The 18752-nt window shown below is 35.4% G+C and overlaps 1 protein-coding gene across 1 annotated transcript in view; it reads right to left on the bottom strand.

The window, feature by feature from the left end:
* The window catches only part of DIAPH3 (diaphanous related formin 3), a 140098-nt gene that overhangs the window by 13380 nt on the left and 107966 nt on the right, over positions 1–18752 (bottom strand). The window contains exons 22-24 of the mRNA XM_088534125.1: positions 9645–9769; positions 1846–2010; positions 111–246 (exon numbers count right to left, since the gene is read on the bottom strand). Of these exons, the coding sequence (XP_088390251.1) occupies positions 111–246; positions 1846–2010; positions 9645–9769 (426 nt within the window). The remainder of the gene's footprint in view (positions 1–110; positions 247–1845; positions 2011–9644; positions 9770–18752) is intronic.

The following is an 18752-nucleotide window of genomic DNA, read 5'->3' on the forward strand; positions in this document are numbered from 1 at the left end:
ATTGTCTTTTTTTTTTTCCAAAATGCACAGAGAATGAAGGAAAAAAAAACAAATGATTTTTTTTCTAGTAAAATGACAGATAAAATAGGATGTTTTCTACATTCGCTTACCTGTTTTCATTTCTAACAAGCGCTTTTTCTTTTGTTGCCTCTCTAGTTTTTCCTTCTCTGCTTTCTCCTTAGCTATCCTAGCACGCCTCTGTTTTTCTTCTGCTTCCCTTCGTCTCATATTCTCCTTTACAGCTTGCTATAGGGGAAAAAAAAGTTCCATTAAAACTGAAGTCTTAACAAGAAGCAATTTGAACCCTAAGAACAAAGAAAAAAAAGACTAAAAATAAAAAGCACATCTTACAACTAGCCTTAATTTATCAAGCTGAATAATTATTTTGCATTCTATATTTAATAATTTTATTCGGAAGACTAAGCAAATTAAGAATAAATACATTAGAAGCATATTAATTAGCCCCCAAATGGGGATATGTATCTCAGCAAAAGATACAGCTTACAAATATACATTAAGGTAGGAAGAAGACAGAGTATCTTAATTACCTGATTTCACAATACTATAAATACATGTTTCTGCTAGTAGTTCTAGAATAATTTCAACATTTATTCTTTCTCATGCTGCCACTGCACCAAAAAAGCAAGGCTGCTTGGGTGATTTAGTTGTACATTTTTCTTATTCTTAACCACAAACTAATTCACCAGGTTTATAAATTCTTGTCTTCTGGCTAATACCCATATAATGTTGTTTACTTCGAATTATAGATAAGTACTCCAAAGCCTCCAATGAAGCCTGAAGAGAGTTATCAAAGAACTTCAGAGTTTTTAAAATCAATATCTTGCGTATACGGAAATCAAGCAAGGATATTTAATTGTGTCACAGAAATTTTTTAACAATGCTATTTTAGGATTGTCTTTTAGTCACCTAACTTCAGTGCTGCTAACTTCAGTGGTTTGCTGTGGTTTTTATTACATTAAAAAAAAAGGAATTTTGCTGGAGTATACATGCCAATTTCCCTCTGTTCTCTCTCCCCTGTTTAAAACATATTTGTTTTGTCCTGGTTTGACCTGTTTCTAAAGAAAGTTATAATTTTTTCCTCCTCCTCCTCCATTTTTCTAAATTTCAGTGTCTGATAAATGAATCTGGTATAGGAGTGACTTTTAATATATTTTTTAAAAATGTTTAGAATAAAAACTAATTTAGCCCATTATTCTTCACTGCAGAAAGCCTGTATTTTTGAAATGCAGTTACACGGAAAATTCTCATTATTCACAACAGATCGAAGCACTTCCCCCTTACAAATGTCTAATGTCTTCATACGATCTGAGGCAAAGACTACATGTTTGCAATCAATGCCTCACGTAGCTTTTTTTCTACACTGACCCCTATTTGCCAGCAAATAAATAAAATGAAATCTAGATTTTGATTTTTTTTTATAGGAAAGGCATACATTTTAAATATAAAACATTTTAAGAAATTTTATCTTTAAGTAAAGAACAAGCAGTCTTTAAGCAGAAAGAAAAGCATTTCTAAGAAAATAGTAAAGAGTTTCAATGATTCCCCCTTTCGTTTATACATGCACACAGGAAGCTCACTTTTAAAAAACACTTTTTTTAAAAAAAAAATTTCCCAACTGTTTCAGAAAGAACATCTACAAATATTTCAAATTCCATTATCCTTACCTGAGAGAATTTAGGACACAAACTAACATTCCTGATACGAATACCAAGCATCATTTGAGAATGGGGAAAAATATTTTTAGTCTGTTCAACAACTAAATGATTACGCAAATAACTTCTAAGAACTAACAACAAGCTTAAGCATAAAATTGTGAGATTTTACCATGAACATTGTCCTGAAGTTGTTCAAGTCAGTTAAAAACTCCTCGACTGACACTTTCTTCAGGTCAATGGCATAATATCCCATCACGTTCTGATACAACTTTTCCATGTTCTCATGCATCCGGGAAAGTTTCTGAAAATCTTCTCTGGCATGAACAACAAAGCTGTATAGTGCTGTTAAGGCTGTAAGAATACTTAAGCAAATCCAGTCAAAACCATAATTTTCCACATTTTTTTGTATTTCATAAACATTTGTCATTTGTTTCAGACAAAGTATGAAGATAATGCCTTCCGTATCACATCCACCTCATAGTATTTAGTGTATACATGAGCACTCTGAAAAAGAACAAGAGTTTTCAGCCGCTTTTACAGTCTAATGGCATATTTTTAAATTATGTGTATATATACACACACACACATATTAAGCACACATACACACCCATATGTGCGTGTGTGTTTGTGTAAATATATTATTTTAAGATAAAGTGTGTAATTTTGGTTTATTGAATTTGGTTCTGCATCCATATCAAAATATATGAAGAACAGTGAAAACAGAGTGTCAAGACATATTTTTAAATATGCTCATGTTAAAGTTAGAAATATTAGTTAATATTACTAAAATATGTCATTTACATAAAATTCAAAATGGAATTTAGATATTTAGATACAGATACAAATTACTAACCTGAACAATATTTCAAGAAAAAAAGGTGGCTTCTACTAAACATACAATAAAATATTAAAACAAAAAGAATCAAAACCATGCAAGTCAGAGACCTCATGTTAACAGCTTTTGTAAATGTTGCAGCAGTAGCTGCAGCAAAGTTTTCATTTCTATTCATGATGCCTACATCAGGTATTTATGCTTTTTAAGGCAATTTGCAATGTCAATACATCTTAATTAAGTTGGAGGTGAAAGCAACAGAACTTCTACTAGAGACAATTTGTAAAAAGCACTAAAGCCCTGCAACACGTAAATGAAGCTTAAAAACAAAAATAAAAAAAGAAGAAAATCTATGCTCATCTAACTTGCACGATAATATATATTTTAGTCAAAGCAGCAGCTCAAAGAAGAAATATCACATGTAGTTATTTCCCTACGTGGCACCACTTCATAAAGTGTTTATTTTAGTGGAATGGCAGCTAGACAAGTAATTTTGTTCCATTATTTTCATGCTAAAGGAAAAGAAAAGACAACTTTACCTTTTCAGCTGCTTCCCATCCTGATTCTTGCAGAACGGGACATATTGTTTGTCATATGCAAACTATATTTGTTTACGACACATAATACACACAAAGACTATGGCCATTTTGTTTTACGAGTGACAGCATTTTAAATCCAGTGAATTAAAACCTAAACAAATAGAATTTTTGTCTGCCTGCTGTTCTAAATACAAACAACCACCCAGTGCTCAGTGAGTGCTTTAAGTCTCCATTTTTTTTTTTTTTTGGATGCTTTTTTTAAATCATGTATAGTTTTCACGTTAAATCTCATTTGATTTTCAACAAAAACAGGCCCTTCTTCTTCATAAAATTACTGTTAAAATACCAAGCAATTGACTGGACAAGATGGAACTCTTGAGCAGCTTCCACCTGCCTACATGAGAATTGATGTCACAGTCACACTTTTCCTTCCATATTGATTTGGACCTCTGCTCAGCTCCCGAGTTACACAAAGTTTATAGGAAACTAATTATCTTCCAGCTCTCTACATCTAGTGAGTTTACTTAAAACTATTAAGGATGTTAAAAAGTTACTGATGGGAGGAGGAGAGTGAAGGAGACTAACATGTAACTGCTCAAGTCTTAAGGTAAAAAAAACACCAAAACAGATAATGAAAAACAATAAATGACACAAATACAAGTTAGGACTACTGAAACATATAAGTCATCACCAAAAGCAAACAAATAGAAAACACTATAATAAGGGAAAAGAGGAAAATTAATTTTAGTCATGATATAAATAAATATTTTTACATCCTATTTATTTTAGAACCTTCCTTTTATGGTCTTATTTGTGATTCTTAGATCATGGATCATCATCCTACAGGATGTAACTGTAATTATAGCTATTCTAAAGGAATAAAAAACTGCTTCATTATCACCATTTAAACTGACTCTCCTCGAATACGTGAGGTACACTTTCATATCCCAAATGGGGCATTCTAGAAAGACTTAGTATTAACCAGTATTTCAAAGGCAGACACCCTGAGATTTTTTTTTTCCCTCCTGGTGCATTACGGGATACCCTAAGTACTTGTTTTCTACTAAGACTATGCTTCTATTTAGGCAGTTTTAATAAATCCTGTTTTTTTTTTTTTTTTTTTTTAATAAATATTGGCTTTTGTTAGCCAGCAATTGCTAAACTGGAGACAACAGGGAATACGAATGGGTATGATGATCCTAAATGTAATTATTGACAGGTTAATATATATGCATTATCAGTTGATGCAATCTATTGACTTTGGATGAATGAGGACAGCTGAGCTGCAGCACAGGTGGGAGAAAAAAGAAATCAAGATGTTAGTTATTGGTAACTTTTTGTGAAGTAGCATCACTTCATGGACTGCCTTTTTGGACTTATGGGACTATAGATCATCATTCTGCTAATTAATGGAATATAAAAGCAGTGAAGCAATGAAATGACTATTATCTGTGGCAAAATTTCACACTCCTATGTTTGGTCTTGCATATTTATGACAGAGCTCTTAGTAGTGAAGCGCTTGAAGTTTATGTTGATTTTAATGTATTGTGCTAAATAAAACAGTGCAGGGTATCCTGACAAATAAAAACAGCTATTACCCAGAAGTAGATATAGGATTAACTTAATCTGCATCAAAATATTTCCTGAAAAGAACACATATACATAATGCATTTGAATGAATGCATTGGTTAGTTTGTGGTTAAGTGCAGACAATCCAAAACAGGAACATGATTCTGCATAAGAACAAAAAATTAACAGGTACACAGATATTTGACCAATATCTTCAAAAACAGAATTATCTAAAGCACTGCCACTATACGAGCTAGCAAGTCTTGCTAAGAACATACTGAACCTCTCAAAGGCCTCTGCAAAAACACATTACATTTTTAGCCAATGCCAAGAGTGAGATTTTTTCAGGGCTCAGATGAGGATTTTTTCTTCATTTTTTCAAGAAAGCAATTGTAATATAATGAAAAAAAAGACTTCATCATACATAGCATATGTAGCAAGGTTCAACAACAATTCCTTATCTGCATATAATAGTTCAAGAAAAAAAAATATGTTTAGATTTTTAATTCATAATCTTCTGAGGAATATTTGCCTCTCTCTATGTATATACATATATATATATACATATATATTTCTTCACTCACCCTCTCCTACCTATTTCTTCCTTTTTATACTAAAGACACATTGGCATGTATTTGTATCACCCATAGCCACTGCATTTAGTTTTTTTGCGTGTGCATATATATCAAATAAATATAAATATATATAAAAGATGTGTGTGTATATATATGAACCATATATATATATATGTATATAAAATTAAATTCGCACTGTGGTGTTTGCCCCAGTCCTAATTCATTACCTGCCAACATCTCCAAAGACCAGTGTAAAACCCCTTTTCATGTTACCCGCTCAGGCCCCAATATCTTCCAGCCCTGAGGATGATCCCGCACAATTCCCTTCGTTTACACTGCACAGAAGGACGTTCATGCTGTGTGGCTGATTAGGTAGCCAACAGTTTAAAGGCAGCGTTTACTCCTGCTTTTACAGCTGCAGTGCTTTTCTTCTACCTCATTTGTGTCTAGATGACCGGGTATTCTTTTTTTTTTTTCCCCTAGCAAATTCAACAAGTTAAAGTACAAGTGGAATAGAAGCAATCAGAAAGGATGGACAGTGTCTGAGCTGAAAGGCAGTGACCAACTCCTTGTCCCTCAGGTAGCAGTTCTACAAGCTCTGTGAAAATCCCCATCAGCACCACAGTCAGCAGAGGGCTCAGACATGTCCAAGAGAGCAGCTCTCTTGATACTTAGAAAATCATGAGATGCCAGCAAGGTGGATAGAGAGCTTGTTCACTAAATTAAGCTGTTAACATGCAATTTTAATATTCTTCATAAAACCACTATATTTTTATTTTGAACTTATAAGTGTATTTTGTTCAATGTGCTTTTTACTGAACATTTCCCTGAATGGACTTAACACTAAATAAATATCAGTTCAATATTCTTTGACTTTCCTAATTAAAGTAAACAAAAGACTTACAATAATGACAAAAATTTCTTTTCAGCTAGCACACATAAGATGACTGACAAACTAGTACAATCTAATATATAGGAGAAATATTCATAATTACAGACTTTGTCAATAAAAGAGTGCACCAACTGTGCATATATGTGACTTCCTAAAGAAATAAGAATGCTAATCAGTTCATTAGGGGACTCTGGGTTGTGATATTTAGCGACAGGATGTAATAGCCTGCTTGTCCATGGAGCCTAATTGTACTCAGGATGAAAAATTATTTCCAACAAAGCCCCATCCTTCCTCTTTCAGATTCCCTGCTGGTTTCTTTTTATGAACTGTATGCCTTTCAAGACATCAGCATCATTCAGCTTTCCTTGTCATAGGAATAAAAGTAAAGCCAGGTCCAGGCTTCATCATGCTGTGCAGGATTATCTAACCTTTACATCAAACCTTTTTTTTCCTCCGTAATTTATTGAAGCTCCTGTTTTTCTAAGAGAGAGCTTCTTTAATTAGTGTGTTCACAGACATTACTACAAAACATATGCAATTTCTCTGTTCTGTAAATTACTGCCTTTATACTGGGAGAGGTAATAGGTGAGGACTAAATATTTCTGTTCATAATATTTACAGTTTAAAATGCTGTCTGAACAACCTAATATAATGAAATATGTGGCATTGTTGGTTTTTACCTGTAATGATTTATTTTAAATAAGAGCAAATATTCATCTCATGCTGCTGACAGCAGCCAACTCCCAATGGTTAGGGAAAACAGGAAGTAAACAAGGTGAAAAGAGCACAGAAACTCAGCTGATGGAGTATCAGCTTTTAGCAGCCTGCAGGTCAGTGATTTTCCAAGGTAAAGCTGCCCCTGGACTATTGTGTTTAACAGCTCCAGAAATACTACCTCTGGGTAACTAAGTCCTCTGTGAAATTCATTTATTATTTTTAACCTCTATAACATCCAGAAAGGTAAATGCTACAGTTAAAGTACATGTTGTGTAATAAAACATTTCCATTAGTATGTTTTAACCTGCTGTTCCATATTTACATGGAGGTGAACCCTGGTCATGAGAAACAATCAACACCCCTCTTTCTTGGCATAAAAAAAAATTACATGTATTTTTATGCATTACTCCATAACTATAGAAATTCACCTGGCCTTTTGCGAACTAATCATTCAGTATCTGCCTTATGTCATAGTAGAAGTTATATTTTTAAAAAAATTAGGTATTAATCCAGAAAAAATACAATTATTCTACTTTTCACCTGAGAAATTGTTTTCGTTGGAAGTCTTTATTATAGCTTCTTTTTGCAACCAATTCGGAAATTCAAGAATGCTCTGCTGTTAATCTGCATGCTCTAAGAGATGTGTGAGGCACGGTTTCCCTTAAAACGAACCAACCGATCAATCGATACCACCTCTTCCCAGTATCATAGCTCCAATATAAACAGGCTCTATTTTTATGTAGTTCTCCCTTAATTTTCTTGGTACAGAAGCAGGATTAATAACCTGCAATTCTTACTTCTTTCTTACAGCACTTTTAAAAAACTACCCTTGTTGTCTTCCCTTCCGTGGTGTCTGGAGTCGACGTAGAGGTTCACTTAAGTTTACATAGTCCAATAGTTTCACACGTGGCTCACTTTCAAATCATTTGTTAGTCTGAAGTGACCACTGCCTTATTCCTAGGGATTTATTACTGCTTATTTTGTTTTCTTTTAAAACTTCTATTGACTCTAGCATTTCAGATTGTCCCTCAGAAACCAAAATTTCTCCCTAGTGAAAAATGATGTAAAGAATTCATTTAGCTTTTCCATTATGGCTTTATTTTCTTGGCAAGCTTTGACCATCTATCAGGCCTACATCTCCTCTGGCAGGATTCCTGTTTGAGATGCTTTAAAACAAACATGCATTGAGCTTCCTCTCCATCTCTCACAATGATCACTCTCCTTGTTAAGTGATCAGTAAATTGCCATAATACTTCTCTTATATGGGGACAGAATTTAAATCCATAGAAAAGTCAATATATTTATAGACAAGGTCTACCTATTGACCCTACCTGACTTTTAACATATTTTAAACTTACTACATTATTACTCCACCACTATGAGCAATTCTGTCTCAAGTGTAATTTATAATCTGTAGCACAGTATTCTGCTAACTTCTTGCTATCGAGTTTAAGGAATGCCCATTACGTCAACGACAGAAGTGAAATGAGGCATCCTAATTAATCACTTCTGGATTTTAGATATCTGATATTTGCATCGAGGAACGTAATAATTCCTCAATTTTTTCTGTACTCTTTCTCAAGTGAAACTAATTTCTTCAAGCTATTCTTTGGTTCTTTGTCAAGCATTATGGGTCACGTCTCCAAATAAAGCTGTATCCTAATTATGTGTTATGTATATGTCCAGCCCTCAGGTTAGAACTGTAAGGTCTATAGGGTTTACCAAGTGAATTTAAGATTAAGAAGTGTTTGTCCTTTCCACACAGGTTTAATATAATTTTAATATTTTTAGTTTAATAAATATTTCTTAATAAATGCTTCCTGTTACATTTTCCAACGAAACACAGACTTTGCCTCTTTGTCTACCTTGGCAGTATTTCTGAAAATGCTATCATGGATATGTTTTCCACTAACTTTCCAGCAGTATCTTCCTCTTGCCTTCAGAACATGTTCTCCTAATTCTCCTCTCTTTGCTTCTTCAGGGACATGTGTGTATCATACCATGGAGACACTGTTCTGGTGCCCTGCAACATATCTCTCAAAAACACTTCAAGCTGGGGAAAAAATAAGCTGGCGAGGAAAAAAGGAAACAAGAAAACAAAACACCCACACCAAGAGAAAATAAACAAGCTAGAAACCAAACAAACAATGAACAACCACCAATACCTCCAGCCTCACAAAAAGCAGTAACAACTGAACGGTTGTAAGGACACCACAGGGAGTGCAGAGGGCATCAAGCCAAGTAAACTGCAGTTATCCCACTGAAGAGGGAATTGACCCTACAGCAGCAATGACAAGAGCCAGTATTTCCCTCAGAGTCTGTTACAGGTCCCTTGCTGTTTTTTACTTAATCCTATTTGATTAATCAAGAGGACTGAATAACTAAGTCCTCCTGACGCTGTACACGGCAAAGTAGCCTTCCTGTAATCATAAACATTCTGCTATTGCTGCCAAGCAGTTTTCAACCTACCTCCCTCAGCTGATGCTGACACTCTGCTTCCAGGATATCCCCAGTGACAAGCACACAGGGCAAACATCTGCTAGGGAGGTTTGAGCTACAGAATGCTTTTCTTTGCTTTAATTAAATGTTTTTATGCCACAAGGATTTCTTTTGAGAGATACTGTCAGTTAACTGCAGAATTTGGAATAAAATGTGAGAAAATAAATTCTGTCAAAAATAAGATTAGAGGCATGGTTTCAAAATCTATAAGGGTAATTTCTCAAATAAGAATTAAGTTTTTCACAAACAAATGATATAGAGTAGGTTAAAATTATGCACAAAAATAAAAATCTAAGTCTATTTAAATTACTTCTTTTCCTCTTTTACAAATACTCCAAAGGATATAGACATTTTTGCCACAAACTTATCGTGCTTATCTTCAGGAACTGGAAAAGTCTGTAAATCCTTCTCAAGCTGTTGGAGTTGTTTTTCCATATACTTCAGGCTCTTCTCCAGGTTTTCTGCTGAGACTAAAATATAGTAAATGCATTCTGTTAACACCTTAATTATAAAATCTTGCTTGTAAAGTCCACAAGTTATAACATTACCCAAACTAGTATACCACTTCTGAAATAAAAATCTGAAATTTCTGAAATAAAAATCACATTAAATGAATTAGAGTAGCAAGACAAATAAGTCACTCGCACTACACTCAGTTCTCCTCGCTTATAATGGTGGCTTTATTCTGGTTAGATGCAGTTTGTTTGTCTGCACAGCACATAAAACCTTTTCTAACCTAAGGTTTTCCACTGCGAATAGCAGGGTTTGTTGTTTTTTTTTATGTTTTTGTTTTTTTAAGTAACCACGGATGAATATGCCAGTCTGTCCTTTATCTTCTGATTAACTCCTACAGACAATGACCTGAAGTTACTCCAGCAACCACAAAGCTTTCCTCAATCTCATTTTGTTAAAAATGAAAACCTGAGCTTTTTGTCATGAAGAAAACAAGAACCTCAAAACAGAGAAGACAGAGGAATTAAAGGCTTAAATGTGAAACCTAAGATCCTGTTGCCTAGCTGGAAAGCATAATGCCTGGTAAAATGCCAAACAAAATTCATCAGAGCCAAAGCGCTTGTCACGTATGTGGGGAAGCGCAGGCGCTGAGGACACGGGGCAGAGGGAAACAGGGACTCAACAAAAACAAGAGTACACAGGAAACAGCAGAGATTTATACAGGGATGTAGGAAAACTGCAAGACTATGTTATCAGAAGAAGAGAAATTTAACTTTCAATCATCTGAAACAAAGCATGGAAATTGAACACCTAAACTGCAAATAGTTAATTCAAATATCATGACAAATAATACCATGAGAGAAATTCCTCAAAGAATGTAATATATATTAATATTAATTTATATTAAATTTAATTATAAATTAAATTATATTAATTAAATCAGTGAAAGATATAATCGTTACAACCTGATTATTTATGAAATAAACTTAACTTCACTTTCATCATATATTATACCTATAAATGTATTACACATCTAAAATCCAGGAAGAAAGTTTATGGACTTATGATATCAACAGGATCTGTGATGAATCCATGATTTCACCCTGAGGAGAGTTATGTGACAGAAAACATGAGAAACACTTACTTAATGCACGTTTTTCTTATAAAAGGCTGATAAGAGTCCCTAAATGATTAGATTAAAATGTTGCATAGCAAATACAATTCCATTTGTAGTGGAAATGTTACTGCAGCTATAAAACAATCACTGTCAGCCCATGGAAATGCTAGTGCAGGCTGGGAGCAATAATCAACTTTTCCAAAAAGAAAAGGTGTAATATAATACATGAGTACATACTGTAATTAGAGAGAGAAAAAAAAAGATAACATCTGATTACTAAAAGCCACCATTTTCCAATTGTATCTCAAGCTTGGCAGATTCTCCCTACGGAACTGATAAACTCTCAACACCACCAGGCAGGTCAGCTAGCCTTACTGCTTCAGAAACTACCTTGTCTGAGAAGCACAGCTAAAATTAGAAGCTTACAAAGCTAATTACAGATGTGTCTCAGTCTTCACACATTTCAGAAATAGAAACAACACTGATAGTTACATAGAAATTCATAATTCTACTGGCAAAAGAATTTCTTTGGGGGTAGGCACACACATACTATTTAATATATTGTTTAGAAAGGTGCTAAGAAACAGAATATATACCTTTGGTTTAATACCACTATCAATTTTAGAGAGAATTCTGAACAACACAGTTGGTCTTACCTATGAAGAGACTGTAGCATAAAATTAAGATAAGATGGTTAGAAAGATCAGACCTAGCAAGAAGGCATGACTTCTTTTTGTGTGTGTTCTGAAGATTTTTTTCTCTGTCAAGATCTTAACTTGATCCTGAGTATAAACTGAACATGCCTTCAATTTTAGTAATGACCATCCATTAGATTTATTTTCATTTAAGTCTATATTTGTGGTGACAGTCTTGAAGAGCAGCTAACTCGCAATATACTGGTGCTACTCCAGCTTTCTGTCTTTACAGATTTCAATTCGGCGAAAAGAGAAGAAAATTGAAAATGGAATACAAGCAGCTCTTCAACAAAAAGATCCCACGTAACAGAAATAGCTGCCAACAGTACCTCAGTGCCCCTCTAGAAAATATGGTATGAAATCTAAAGGGAATTAGAAGAATGGCAGAAAAGAATAAAATGAATTAAATCTCAGGGTTTTTCTGGGATAACCCAAGGCCAAACTGAAGTAACTCACTCATTTAATAGCTTAAAAAGGAACCCAAGGGGTAGGTTTTTGAATGTTAGTCTGCACCCAAAGCTAAGGTTTGTTGCATGTAAGACACGTCTGTCTGAACACATTTATAACTCTTAGACCCTCTTCTGCTCTTTAAATACTTTCACAGGCACTGATGAAATGTCATCACCTTCTGTCTTTCAGGGTTAAAACAACTTGGTTTCTTAAGCTTCCCTTCCCAATTCAGTTTTTCTAGTAACACGATCTAGAAGCTTTGGCACTTGCTTCATTTTTAAAAACTTCTGCATAGCATTTCAGATGACTCACCAACCCTTTTACTGATGTCATTAATATTTCTTTGGCTCTACTGAAAATACCTTATCTGATTATCTTCTGATCAAATAGCTACTTTCTTTACCAAAGCTGTTATTACAGTATTAATATTCATGGTCTCGTACTTAATACTATCAAGTTTCTTTTGTTTTATTCTATATACTTGGGACCATTTGGTGATGGCAAACCCAGCTTCTTCCGAACTGGCAGCGCCTCCCAACCTTTTGTTACATATGCTCGCTGGCAAGACAAAAAAAATAATAAAAAATAAAAATAAATTACACCAAGAGTTCTGTAATTGCCCAAATCACAAACTTCTCCTTCAGTTTCTTTAAGATTTTCTGGTCACATCACATTATTAATGGCACAGTGAACCAGATAAAAATCCTACTTACTAAAATTTTAGTTCACTATCTCAGTTATTTCAGAATTCAGAAATGAAAAATAGTATCTACAACATGACAATTTGATTTTTGTTTCCACAAACTTTTAAAGCAACATTTTGACCTTCTCCTGCTCTCCATCGAGATTATCATTCCTGCTTAAAATTAAGGCAATATTTCTTCCACCTTTGGGGTTATATTTGTTTCATCTTCCATTTCAGAAATAATTCTCTAAAAAATAATTCCACTAGCGTACTTTCTCACTGTACATCTTTTACTACTTTTTTCCATAGAAGTTTGAGCTGATATTTTTAAATTCATCCCTTTATGTACATGCTGTCTAAGCTCGATGACAGTTTTCTTTGATGGTCACATTCTCTGTATCGAGAGAGTCATCCTCTCCCATAGAGATATTTAGCTTTCTTTGTATCTATCCTGGCCCCTACATTCTTAGGGGACAATGTGACAGCACCAAGCTGACCTATATCCTCTGCTGATGTAGAAAACTACACTGTAGGGATGAAAATAAAAGTGATTCTGACAACGTACTATTGCTTTTGCTGTTTGAACTTCATGAATGCTGGACTCACAGACTTCAGTCTGCTGAATAACTCTCTAAAGATTTCAACATATTATGAATGCAGCATTTCAAGGTAAAACACCTGTGTTGAATGACAAAACACTGCGTCAAAATCCTGCTGCTCGCAGAGGGAAAAAAAGAAAGACCAAAATGCAGTATTTCATGGTCTTGAGCATTAAGAGGAAGCATTTCAGACACAAAATATTAAAAGGCTTCTGTAAATAAACACCAGCACAGTAATGGTGGAATAAGATTTAGCTGGACATGTTCTCTCAGTATTACCTAAAACTAAAAAATCCAATATTTATGTTTATTACTTCCCCAGATGACCTTTTCTCTTGCCTTCTCTAGCCACTTTAAACCTTGCTTGCTTTTTTTTTTTTTTTTTTGTAGTGAGCAGCATACTTTATGGATGGCAAAAGCCTAACTTCTCCCCAAGGCTCTGACAATGTCATTGTCCCTTGAGCTCTAAGAAAGTTCTCCCTTCTGCAGCCAAAGTGGAGACCAGTTGCACACAAACAGGGGCACTCTAAGCAGGATTTAATTAATTTTGTTTTGCACTTAAACATGAACACAATAATAGAGTGTAGCTGGTGATCGATATACACGCATTTTTATATCCAGTTCACCAGTAAAAATACTGCTGCCATCAGTCAAAGTAGGCATCAGATGCCCACATAAGCTCCTGCTTCCCTCAAAGCTGAGCTCTCAAGGCTCATCTTCTCCATCCTGTCACTAAGACTATAAAGGACTGTGCTAACTTCAGGCCATCACTCGCGGTATTGTATAATCACAGTCAACTGAAGATATGATCGTTAGGAACTAATTGTTTTGAATATGCAGTAATAGTGACGAATAATGACTGAGATCTAACCGCTAACATGAAATGAGCTTTTAATGTTATCATTAACAGTTTTAAACTGGCCAAATTAACAAGTCTTCTAAGCACTCCCATAACAGCAATCGTTAGCTCCCTGAGAAATAAATATATACATATCTATGCATGTGAGTGTATGTTTGTATGTACACACATTTAAGAAAAAAAAAATAATGGGTAGGCATTACATCTCCAAAACTCTATACATATTCACTATTCAGCTTTTTAAAACCCCACTGCCTTTTCTGCTATGTTAATGCTCCCCTTGAAACTAATTTCTGAGTAACATATTTGATGTTTGATCTTTCTCTTCTAGCAGGTGTCTAGCCCATTTTTCTGTGGTGCATCAGTAATGTTTCATTTGTCTTAATTGAACTATTGCTAAAAATGCTGCAGAGCAGCAGAATGTTTAAATAACCAAATATTTAAACACAAATGGCTGATCTAAAATGTTAGAAATACTGGATAGCTTTACTTGAACCCTGACTTTGAAGTTGTAAACATTATTAAATAATAGAAGGATCAAGGACTGCACCAGCGGTAGTCAACACTGCTTAATTGTTGGATACGTGGAAGATGATAGAGCAAGAACGCTACTTTCACAGACAGCTGAAACATTTTATTACTATCCTGTAAACTGAAGAGTAATTTTGATTAAAACATGCAAAACTCAAACTCCTTAATATCTGATTCTTTGCTTGGAAAAGGTGCATATTTTTTTCTACAAGTTAAATGAAATAGGATATTTCACTTGCAAGTAAGTAGTTCAGTCAAAGAACAAGGATTATTCTCAAAAATGTAAAAAACAGTATTCCATATATTCCTTAAGCATTTAAAAACAAAAGTTATATATGGTGAAATATACCCAGAAAAATAGAGATTCACAAGAACATGTATTTAGTTAACTAGTTTTGATTGGTTTCAATTCATTATTAAAATGGTTCAGTCAAGAAGTTGGCAGCTATGTACATGACACATCAGTGTAATGTAAGATTTGCAAACTAATAGTTTAGGAGCTGTTGACACTTTCTGAGTATGAACAGGAGTGCAAAAATATCAGTTAACAAAATTGTGGAAGTATGTAAAAGTGCCCTCAAGCCTCGCCTTTTTTTTTTTTTTTTTTTTATCTTGAACAGTAAATTTTGGGGAAATACAATTTTTTTCAAGATTAAAACAGAAAGAAAGGCTCTGCTAATAACCTCAAAAGCAAGTGACATGCTTTTTTAGTCTTCTATATAAATTTCCTATGCAGTTGGGAGCTTGACATAGTCTTCCAATCTACTACTACATTCACAAATATTTATTTTTTAAATTCTTCTATTGCTTAGTGAGCTAAGATACTGTAAAATTAATTGCTAAAAACATTCCATGTTTTGTCAGTCTTGACAACTTTACCCACTGTAGGGGGAAAAAAAAAAGAATGTATATATGTAGATTTTAAAGGATGGCATCTTAAAAGCTTGTTTCCACATGGAGTTCTTGTCTATTATAACTTTACTACACTTCAGTACTTATTCTAAGGCTATTAAAAATACCATTGCTTTAAAGTTAATAGGAGGCTTGTTTGAAAGTCAGATCAAACCAGATCTTCAATTCCTTCTGTAATTTATCTCCTGGGTCAAAAAACTTAGTATATGTGCTATCTTGAGCACCATATTCAGATAATTGTTGTTCTTAACTACCAAACTCTATTTTAAAAGGATGCTTTTTTTTTTTTTTCCTTGCCAGAGGAAATCAACTCTCAGGAAGGTTATTCTGAAAACTTACTCTTTTAATAGTTAAGCATTTTGATCTAATTTCTATGCTAATTTATACTTGCGGTAACATATTTAAATGAAAAAATTTTCTCTTGCTACCCCCACATCCACAGTTGTAATCTTTCTGATTCTCTGTGGTATGCTAATCTTCATCTATATTAACAACAGCTATTAATTTTGCCTCATATTTTCATACTATTAGGACATTTCTACCTGCCCACATACCCCCAGAAGAATCAGGAATTAACAGTAAGCCCTTAGAAATCACAATGCTTATGACTGTTTGCCTTTTCAAAAGTACATACTGTGTTCCTAGTTATGCAGTTATTTCACTAATCCTCATTTCCTCTGAATTTGACAGTTTTCTACATGGCTATATAAGGTCAATTCTTTATGGCGTGCCTGTGACAAAATTACTGAAATCTACATTGTTTGTTGTTGTTGTTTTCAACATATTGTTTTAATCGACCTGCATGCTTGAGAAATGCTTAGTTTCTCTAGTTGCTTCTACACTAACTTTCACGAGTACTCAATAGCTCTTCTAAAATTTACACTGGCGTGAGATAAGTTGTTACCTCCCTTGGGTGCAGCCTTGATGTGCAACCATCAGGATCACAAACCCAACAGCTAGGAAATGCTCATAGGTGCAATAGGAGTAATTTCACTCAGATGATAAACCTTGTCGATTCCTAATGTTTTGGAACTGCTAACACTAGATTTTGAGTTAAAGCCCTTATGATTTGGTAAATTTAAGATTTTGAGTTTGTGTACTAAAAAGTGGTAACATATACCATTTCTTACACTGTTCTCTGCTACCCTATCTGCACAGCTACTTTTGAATATATTGCAAACCCACATCAAAAATAATAATAATAAAAAAGCCTTGAATTAATTATGTACTGTAAGTGAAGTTATTCTAGAGGTCGATTAAATTAGGATTAACTTCTGAAAATGAACAAGTCTACTGTTCCTTTTTCAATATTCTGAAGAAATCCCATTACTCCCTTTCCAAAGAGCCCCCAAAAATCATGTCATATGTTTAGTTGACATATGTAATGAAAAGCACGAACCTGTAGTTTTTGTCAAGTCTTCCATTTTTCAATTAATTCCTCTAATTTTCAATTAATGTTTTTATAGGGCTATCACTCTTGAAAAATACCCATGAAGATGGAGGACCACTTCACACAACTGTAAACTTCTACAAAAATGTAAACTGGCAACTAAATCTTCCATTTAAAAACAAATAAATAAAGGAATCAAACAAGTGGTTCTGGTGGGCGATAAGCTGAATATGGGCCAGCAATGTGGCCTTGAAGCAAAGACGACCAACGGCATCCTGAGTTGCATTAGAAAGAGTGTTGCCAGCAGGTCGAGGGAGGTGATCCTGCCCCCTCCCCAGCACTGGTCAGGCCACATCTGGAGAGCTCTGCTCAGCGCTGGGCTACCCAGTACGAGAGATGTGGACATGCTGAAGCAAGGCCACCAAAGGAACACCAAGATGATGTAGGGATGGGAGCACCGATCACACAGGAAAGGCTGAAAAGGCTGGAACTGCTCAGCCTGGAGAAAAGAAGGCAATGAATTCCCAATTTGGAGGAGGGGTGGGTAAGGAAGAACCAGGTTCTTTCTAGTGGGGTCCAATGAGAAGACAAAAGGCAACAGGCATAAATTCAAATACAAGAAATTTCACTTAAAGACTTTTGATTTTTTTGTTATGATATGGGTAGCCAAACACTGGAACAGGTTTTCCAGAGAACTTGGGGAAATCTCCACCCTTGGAGATACTCAAAACCTGACCTGAGCAACCTCCTCTGGTTGACCCTGCTTTCAGCAGGGCTAGGCCATCTCCAGTGGTCCCTTCCAACCTCAATGGTAATATGGTTAACCACCTCATTACAAACTTTTTCTAAGTAAATCTCTGATTCTGCCAGTACTCTACAAGTCTGCTATAAAAGCTTACACATTGGGTAACAGATAGAAGAAAATAACAGATAACAGAAATATTTTGGTACTGAGTAAAATATGTTTCCCTGGAGTAACTATAACAATAAATTACAAAACTAGTACACTATATCTAAAGGCTGATTGTTTGTCCTAGGGATGGCCATCAAAGGTACGGGTGCCCAGGTAGTATTCTCCTCTATTCTGCCAACGAGGGGAATGGACTCAAGGAGGAGAAGGCGAATATGGCAGCTTAACAACTGGCAGCGCCGCTGGGCTTGGCAACAGGGTTTTGGCTTCTATGACCATGGAACTCTGTTTGATGACCACCAGCTAGTGGGGAATGATGGGACCCATCTTAGCAAGAGAGGCACACGTCTCTTTGCCAAAAGGCTGGCCAACCTGGTTAGGAGGGCTTTAAACTAGGCAAGAAGGGGGAAGGGGAGTGGCACACTGATACGGCAAGCAGTACCGCACAGCCAAGGTCAGATGGCGTCCAGCGGGAGTATGGTAGTGGGGAAGTGAGGATAGGAAATGATCACGGAGGGTCCTCTTTCACCCCTCCTGGGAAACCTGTGGCCTCTGTTGCTTCCCTGAAATGCCTGTATACCAATGCGCGAAGCATGGGGAATAAGCAGGATGAACTGGAGATCTGTGTGCGGTCCCAGCGTCATGATCTCATCGGAATCACAGAGACGTGGTGGGATAGCTCGCACGACTGGAGCGCTGCCAGGGAAGGCTACGTGCTCTTTAGGAAGGACACGCTGGGAAGGCGAGGTGGTGGAGTTGCTCTTTATGTGAGAGAGCAACTGGAATGCATGGAGCTCAACCTGGGGGTGGAGGATGAGCGAGTTGAGAGCTTGTGGGTAAGGATTAGAGGGC

This window comes from Tinamus guttatus, unplaced genomic scaffold (assembly GCF_059628265.1).
Source record: "Tinamus guttatus ecotype Peru unplaced genomic scaffold, ASM5962826v1 Tinamus_guttatus_pri_ptg000544l, whole genome shotgun sequence".
NCBI classification, from domain to species: domain Eukaryota; kingdom Metazoa; phylum Chordata; class Aves; order Tinamiformes; family Tinamidae; genus Tinamus; species Tinamus guttatus.